At 37.8% G+C, this 9,078-nt stretch overlaps 1 protein-coding gene across 1 annotated transcript in view; it reads left to right on the top strand.

The window, feature by feature from the left end:
• Nucleotides 1-9,078, top strand: part of SREK1IP1 (SREK1-interacting protein 1) — a 41,535-nt gene that overhangs the window by 21,757 nt on the left and 10,700 nt on the right. Inside the window, exon 3 of the mRNA XM_010845514.1 lies at nucleotides 1,287-1,430. Coding sequence (XP_010843816.1) covers nucleotides 1,287-1,430 — 144 coding nt within the window. The remainder of the gene's footprint in view (nucleotides 1-1,286; nucleotides 1,431-9,078) is intronic.

The raw sequence follows: 9,078 nt of genomic DNA, 5'->3' as shown, positions 1-9,078 counted from the left end.
CTATTGTGTTTCCTGTGGTCATGTATGGATGCGAGAGTTGGACTGTGAAGAAAGCTGAGTGCTAAAGAATTGATGCTTTTGAACTGTGGTGTTGGAGAAGACTCTTGAGAGTCCCTTGGACTGCAAGGAGATCCAACCAGTCCATCCTAAAGGAGATCAGCCTTGGGATTTCTTTGAAAGGAATGATGCTAAAGCTGAAACTCCAGGACTTTGGCCACCTCATGCGAAGAGTTGACTCATTGGAAAAGACCCTGATGCTGGGAGGGATTGAGGGCAAGAGGAAAAGGGACGACAGAGGATGAGATGGCTGGATGGCATCACTGACTCAATGGACATAGTTTGAGTGAACTCCGGGAGTTGGTGATGGACAGGGAGGCCTGGCGTGCCACGACTCACGGGGTCACAAAGAGTCGGACACGACTGAGCGACTAACATCAGATCTGATCTGATGTTAGCGTAGATGAATCACAAAACATAATATTGAATGGCAGAAAGTTACAGAATGATAGCTAAGTATAATTGAGTTTATGTTAAAAAATAATAATATGATGTTCTGAAAATATCGACACCAACTTCAGTATAACCAACTTCTGAAGAAAAAAAAAATGGAATGGGTTTGGGGCAGGGTTCCAAGCCATGGTGCAAGCTCTCCAACTTTGTGTGTGCACGTTTGCAAGCCTTTCACTTAAAAAAAATTATAAGTGAATAAAGCAAAATGTTAACATGCAGGTGATAGGTACTTAGATATTAGTGATATTGTTTGGTCTCCAGGTGTTTATAATGTTTGATTTTTTAATTGCATCATGCAATAAGTAGATAACTGTTGTAGTTTTCTTATAGGGAGAATCTTTAAGAACTGAATATTATTGTTAGAATTAAAATCATAAGTATTCTTTTGAACATGTTCACTTATTTTATTATGACACCTTTAGTTAGGTGAAAGCTGTGTAATGAAAATGTAATAGTAAGATGAGAAGCACATAGGTAGTGGAAAGGAATTAAATATAGGGGAAAGAAATTAAATATAAACTCTAAAGTTGAAAGTATTTACATTAATTGCGTATTCTAAAATCTATAAGATGTAACCAAAAAAATATTTATTGAATAAGAAGCCCTGTTAAAAATAGTTCTTTTTCATTCAGGTAAAGCAGATGATCATTCACTGAATAAAAGTTACAACTAAATATTATATTATTAAATTGTAATTGTTGCTTAGTGGATAAACAAAGCAAAAAATATGTAATGTATCTGTAGTTTTGTCATTCATATTTCTTTGTTTTACTTAGCTGGTCACCTGACTTTTGAATGCCGCAATTTTCTCCGAGTAGATCCCAAAAGGGATATAGTTTTGGATGTCAGCAGCACAAGCAGTGAAGAGAGTGATGAAGAGAATGAGGAACTGAATAAACTGCAGGCATTACAAGAAAAAAGTAAGCAAAACTTTTTTTTCCCTCCAGCGTTTAAGGTTGTTTCTAAATGTCCTGTTGTATTATGTCATCTTTATCTATTGTTCTCTTATATTTGTCATTAAAATAGTTTGCATCTTACGTAAGAAGTATTGCATAGGTAAGGAAATAGGCTTGAACGTTGTAAGTAACTTGCCCAAAGTCAAACAATTGGTCAGTGAGAGAACCAGCAGGCAAGTATGTTTCTGATTCTGCAACCCAGGTTTTATTGTGTTTTGTTCTGTTTTTCCATCTCACTGGAATGTATCACATGGTACAAAGAGTCAAAAGGATTGGATCGTCAAATCACACTCATTAAAATCAGAGATCTTAGCAGTATCAAGTTTTAGTTGACCCTTGAACAACATGGATTTGAATTGCATGGGTTGACTTTCATACAGATTTTTTCAGCATTACATACTAGAATAATAAACAAGCTGCAGTTGATGGAATTCACAGATTCAGAACCATGTATATGGAGAAACTGTGTATGTGGAAAGCCAACTATAAATTATAGTTGGATTTTGGACTGCAAAATTACAGAAAATTTATTTCCTCACAAAATTTATTTCCTCACCCCTGTGCCACTCAGGGGTCAACTGTAACTTCATGTATGCAGATGACCATGTGGCATAGCAAAGCAGCAAGAGTTCTGGGACTACAGTACAACCTCCTAGGTTCCCACTCTGGCCACGGTTAATGTCAAAGGTTTTGACATTACTTACACAAAAGAAAGTCATTTTGGTCATGAAACACCTTAATTTTATGCCCAGATAGTTACATTTCCCAGGGATTATGGATTTATGCCCCCCAAATCCCTAGATTCCAGGATTATTTACCATAAACAGTCCTAGACCAACCAAGTACATTCAGCTATAAGCAGTCTATAAATAAGGATTCTTCTGCCAACAGCTTGATCATGGACTTCGAACTTTCAGAACTGTGAGAAAGTAAATTTCTATAATTTAACTATACACCACCTCCTCCCCACTCCCCCCAGAAAAGGATTCTCTGGCCAGCAAATACTAGTAATTTATTTCCAGGAAATCTATCATTAGCATGTTTATAAAGAAATTTGACCAAGTTACCTTTTTTCTTTCCTGAGGCATCCTCCTTTCCCCTGCAAAAGAGAACAAATTTCAGACCAACTGTTTAACCATTTGTTTTCCATCTTGTGTATAAAATGACCTATCTTTGCAGTGGGGTTTTTAAGGATAAAATATGATGCCATATGTGAAAATATTTTGTAAACTACAAAATGCCTTATTGGTAGTTGTCACACAAAAGCAAAATGCAGCTTATTTGAATATGGGTTTAAGCATGGAGTGAGACAGATACAAAAAGGTTAAACTTGTTTTTGGTCATAAGAGAACGATAAACACCTTAAAATTTTTTAACCTTTCCATATAATGTCCAGTGAAGGTAAGTGGAAGAAGTCAAATGCCAGGGTACTGGGACAAGCCAAGAAGGCAGAAGAAGGTTGGCATCCCAAAGAAGGCAGGCGAGAGTGACAGGAAATGTGAGTCTGTATAACTGCAGCGATGGCTGCTTGAATGTATACGTATTTTTTCTTTTGCTCCCTACTGAAACAACACTAACAATAGAATTTTTTAAAGACCCAAATTCACAAGGACAAAGAAAACAAGAGTCAAAAAATTGGGGTTAGTGATAATGGACTCACACTTTAAGAGAGCTCAACCCTTTAACAGTGTGGAAAGCTGAGAAATAACCTGAGTATACACTCTAACTCAAGTATACAGTCTTGATAATGAGTATCCTTGGGTACCTCTGAAAGTGAGAATGTAAGGCTAAAAACAGGGATTGCTTAAAAGCCTGCAGTAGTTAATGCTCCGTTCCCTTTCCCTACTCTGTGAAGCCCTGTCGTCTCAGTAGACTGCCACAGGTCTATTTTCTAGACAGGGTCAGATCAACAGTCTTTAAACTGGGACACACCAAACACAAATGAAGATATTTAAGTTAAAGGTTAGATACAGAATGGTGAGAGCCTTCTAGCCATCTTCACCTATTGGTTCCCAGTCATATATCACTCAGGCAGAAGATCTGAAGATACATCCCTGGGAAATCTGACCACCCAAAGAAGAAAGAAATAAGGATATTGACATTAGGGATTCTTCAAAAACAAGATCTCACCAGATGGCCAGTGAAGTCTGGTCTTCCAAGTTTCGCTTGCTAAAAGCTTCCGGTCAGCTTTTTAGATAGTGAAGAGTGCTAAATTTCTGCAGAAGGATTCTCACATGAAATATAGATTCCAAAACACAAAAAATCAACTTGAGAAATACACAGCCTGTAGAGGGAGAAAACTTAGCAGAAATAATAAATATTTAGTTTCATAGAAAAGATATAGCACGCATGAATATGAATAAAACCTACAAAGGGGCTTTTGAAAATTAAAAATTAAACAGATATGGAAAACTTGATAGAGTTGGAAGTAAAGTTGGAAAAAACAAAAAAGACCAAAGTGAGAGAAAGAAGATAGAACAATTGAAAGGTCATTCTTGAAAATACTTCATTCAAATGAATCCCAGAAAGAGAAGAAATAATTTCCAGATGAAAAGGTTTACAAGTGCCAGGCACAGTGTTAAAAATATCCCACACAAAGTACATTATAATGAAACTTAAAGTATGCTAGAAACCCAAAGATATAATCCAGACTTCCAGAGTTGAGAATAAGGCAGGTCATGAAGAATCAGGAGTCAGAATAGTTGTGTATGTCTCTAACCAATATTGGAAGCTAGTAGAATGTGGATCATGCTTTCAATTGTTGAAGAAAAGTTATACCTAAGTTAGGATGATATACCCAACCATATTATTAATCAAATGTGGAAGTACAGTAAAGATATTGTCAGACATTCGAGTCTCAAAAAACAATTTACTTGTCAATTTTTCTCAGAAAACCTCTGGAATAAGTGTTCTACCAATGTAAGGGAATACACTGAATAAAGGAAGACAGGAATGTAGGGACTAGAAAAGATAACAAGGGAAATTTGTAGCATGCTGGTAAGGAGATATTCCAGAAGGACAGCTGCACCAAAATGGAGAGTAGCCAAGCCCACATAGGAGCACAACAGAAGATTCTAGGAGAGAAAGCCTAAGATCCTTAATCCCACAAGGATACTTTCTACCCCTTTCACCTGTACTGCACCATTTTAAGAAAGACAAATGCATAAGAGTTTAGAATTAGGAAGAATCTTTAGAACAAATAATTTAAAAACCTAGTTTTGTAGAAAAAGAAAATGAAAACAGGTGACTTTCCAAAGTCACTCACCAGTCACAGTAGAGCCAACATTTCTTGCCATGGTTCAGGTTTCTTGCCTACTTGTCCTGTAGTATTTTCATTACAATGTACTGCTCTCCTACCTTAGATGTCATCCAGTCTATTGGTTCTTGACCTTTTTGTCCTTTATCACATCAATCTTGAAGGATAAACTACACCCTCATCGTGAATAGTGGTTTGTCCTAGAGGTGATTTTTCAATCAGAAGACCAGGGACAGATCCACTCTGGGAGAAAGGGGAGGAAGGAGCATATAATAGCCTCCAGGACAGAGAGTAGTTGGTGAAGCTTCATTATTAGCAAATTGGCTTTCTGGCTCAGATGGTAAAGAATCTGCCTGCAGTGCGGCAGGCCCAGGTTTGATCCCCAGGTCAAGAAGATCCCCTGGAGAAGGGAGTGGCTACCCACGCCTGTATTCTTTCCTGGAGAATGCCATGAACAGAAGAATTTGGTGCACTACAGTCCATGGGATCACAAAGAGTTAGTTGGTCACAACCAAGCAACTAACACACACACAAGGAAGGGACCCATATTTATTTCATGATCACCAGATGGAGTCCCAGTGTTGTTCTTCAATCGTTAAGTCACATCCGACTCTTTGCTCTCCCATGGACTACAGCATGCCAGGCTTCCCTGTCTTTCAGTACCTCCTAGAGTTTGCCCAAACTCATGTCCATTGAATCATTGATGTTATCTAACCATCTAAGTCCCTGCCACTCCCATCTCCTTTTGCCCTCTTCGGTCTTTCCCAGCATCAGGGTCTTTTCCAATGAGTCAGCTCTTCTTATGATGGGGCCAAAGTTTTGGAGCTTCAGCTTCAGCCTTCTAATGAATATTCAAGGTTGATTTCCTTTAAGACTGACTGGTTTGATTTCCTGCTGTCCAGGAGACTCTCAAGAGTTTTCTCCAACACCACGTGTTGAAAGCATCAGTTCTTTGGTGGTCAACCTTCTTTATGGTCCAGGTCTCACATCCGTACATGACTGCTGGAAAAACCATAATTTTGACTATACGGACCTTTGTCAGCAAAGTGATATCTCTGATTTTTAATATGCTGTCTAGGTTTGTCATGGCTTTTCTTCTGAGGAGCAAGCCTCTTTTAATTTCATGGCTGCAGTCACCATCTTCAGTGATTTTGGAGCCCAAGAAAACAAAATCCATCATTGTTTCCACTTTTTCCAGTCTGTTTGCCTTGAAGTCATGATCTTAGTTTTTTGAATGTTGAGTTTTCACTGTCTTCTTTCACTCATCAAGAAGCACTCTAGTTCCTCCATTAGTGGTATCATCTGCATATCTGAAGTTTGATGTTTCTCCCAGCAATCTTGATTCCAACTTGTGAGTCATCCAGCCCTGCATTTCACATGATGTACTCTGCATGTAAGGTAAATAAGCAGAGTGACAATATACACCGAAAATAAGATCTCCTTTTTAGCATAGTGGATTGGAATGCAAAAGTAGGAAGTTGAGAGGTATCTGGAGTAACAGGCAAATCTGGCCTTGGAGTACAAAATGGAACAGGGCAAAGACTAACAGAGTTTTGCCAAGAGAACATACTTGTCATAGCAGACACCCTCTTCCAACAACACAAGAGACAACTCTACAGATGGTCATTACCAAAATCAGATTGATTATATTGATTATTTTCTTTGCAGCCTAAGACAGAGAAGCTCTATACAGTCAGCAAAAATAAGACCTGGAGCTGACTATGGCTCAGATCACGAGCTCCTGATTGCAAAATTCAGACTTAAATTGAAGAAAGTAGGGGAACCCACTAGACCATTCAGATATGACATATATCAAATCCCTTACAATTATACACTGGAGGTGACAAATAGATTGAAGGGATTAGGTCTGGTAGACGGAGTGCCTGAAGAAATATGGACAGAGGTTCATAAGGCTGTACAGGAGGTGGTGACCAAAACCATTCCCAAGAAGGAGAAATGCAAGAAATCAAAGTGGTTGTCTGAGGAGGCCTTACAGATAGCTGAGAAAATAAGAGAAATGAAAGGCAAAGGTGAAAGGGAAAGATATACACAACTGAATGCAGAGTTCCAGAGAATAGCAAGGAGAGATAAGAAAGCCTTCTTAAGTGAACAGTGCAAAGGAATCCCAGTAACCCCTACCCAAATGAACCATAGAGTGGGGTCTGAAGCACACAGAGGAAGGGAGTGTAGAGTCTGTGGTTGTTAGTTCCATTGATAATTTGATGATGTTGTTCAAAATCTCTGAAAGGGTCAGTTCTCAGTGTGAGTGACTGAATGCATCCTTGACCTGCATCCTTTAGGTAATCCTAGGAGCTCCTTGAATTCTTCCTTAGTCCTTAGAGCTAGAGAGATCTTATACCAACTCTCTTGAATATTTTAAGTTTTTTTTTTTTTTTAATGGTATGATATAATTAAAATAGCCAGGAGAAAGCAAGTAGTTTTTAGTGTACTTATATAAGTCCTTTGTTAGATGCCTGGTTTACAAATATTTTATCCTAATATGTAGCTTGTGTTTTCATCTTCTTAATAGGTGTTTCACAGAGCAATTGATTTTAATTTTTATTAAGTCCAAGTTATTAATTTTCCTCGTAGATTATGCTTTGCTTTCAAGTGTAACTTTTTACCTATCTCTTGTTCTCCTTTACTTTTTTCTAAAGTTTTTATAGTTTTATATTTTACATTAAGTCCTTCATCCATTTGAGTTGATTATTATATAAGATATGAAACTTAGAGCACTTAGTGTTTTGTTTAATAATGAACAATTGTTCCAGCACTGTTCATTGAAAGGCTGCCTTTCCTTCATTGAATTGCTTTTGCCAAAAATAGTTGATCATATTTGTGTGGATTTGTTTCTGGATTGTCTATAATGCTCCATTGATCTGTATGTCTAGCCCTCCACCCATTCTTGATTAATGTAGCTAAAGATGGAGGGACTGAGTTTTTCTACTTTATTCTTCTTTTCCAAAATTATTGCAACTATTCTAGTTTCTTTTCCTTTCCATAAAAATTTTGGAATAATGTTTTTATCTGCAAAGAATCTTGCTGGGATTTTGATACTCATTGCATTAAGCATGTTTATCAATTTGGGGAAAATTGACACCTTTACTATGTTGAGCATTCCAACCCATATAATATGTCTCTATAATTATTTAGATCTTTGATTTCTTTTCTTATCACTGTTTAATTTTCAGCATATAAATCCTACATATTTTATTAGATTTATATCTATAAATATTTCTTTTTTGAAAAATTGTAAATGATGTTTTTTTTCATTGTCTGCATGTCCATTACAAGTAAATAGAAATGCAGTTTATTTGTGTATGTTTATCTTTTATCCTTGTTGACCTCACTGATTATTTCTAGGAGTTTTTGGTAGATTCCTTGTAATTTTCTGTGTAAACCATCATGTCATCTGCATATCAAAACAGTTTTACTTCTTCCATTTTGATTTGTAAGCCTTTTATTTCCCTTTCTTGACTTATTGTTGTGGCTAGAACTTAGAGTACTATATTGAGAAAGAGCAGTGAAGATGAATTCTTACCTGGATTCCAACCCTAGGGGACAGAAATATTCAGACCTTAGCAGTTAGCTGTCAGTTTTTTTGTAGCCACTCTTTATCAAGTTGAGGAAGTGTCCCTCCATTCCTATTTTGAAAGAGTTTTTATCATGAATGGGTGTCAGATTTTGCCATATGCATTTTCTGTATCAGTTGATAGGATCCTACAGTTTTTCTTTAACCTGTTAATACAGTTCAGTTCAGTCGCTCAGCCATTTCTGACTCTTTGCGACCCCATGAATTGCAGCACGCCAGGCCTCCCTATCCATCACCAGCTCCTGGAGTTCACCCAAACTCATGTGCATTGAGTTGGTGATGCCATCCAGCCATCTCATCCTCTGTCATCCCCTTCTCCTCCTGCCCCCAGTCCCTCTCAGCATCAGGGTCTTTTCCATTGAGTCAGCTCTTCTCATGAGGGGGCCAAAGTATTGGAGTTTCAGCTTCAGCATCAGTCCTTCCAATGATCACCCAGAACTGGTCTCCTTTAGGATGGACTGGTTGGATCTCCTTGCAGTCCAAGGGACTTGTAAGATTCTTCTCCAACACCACAGTTCAAAAGCATCAATTCTTTGGCGCTCAGCTTTCTTCACAGTCCAACTCTCAACATCCATACATGACCACTGGAAAAACCATAGCCTTGACTAGACGGACCTTTGTTAGCAAAGTAATATCTCTGCTTTTTAATATGCTATCTAGGTTGGTCATAACTTTCCTTCCAAGGAGTAAGCGTCTTTTAATTTCATGGCTGAAATCACCATCTGCAGTGATTTTGGAGCCCAGAAAAATAAAGTCTGACACTG

The sequence above is a fragment of the Bison bison genome, unplaced genomic scaffold (assembly GCF_000754665.1).
Source record: "Bison bison bison isolate TAMUID 2011002044 unplaced genomic scaffold, Bison_UMD1.0 scf7180017864218, whole genome shotgun sequence".
NCBI classification, from domain to species: Eukaryota; Metazoa; Chordata; class Mammalia; order Artiodactyla; family Bovidae; genus Bison; species Bison bison.
Note: the sequence above shows the minus strand (reverse complement) of the source record. Positions and strands in the feature narration are given on the sequence as shown.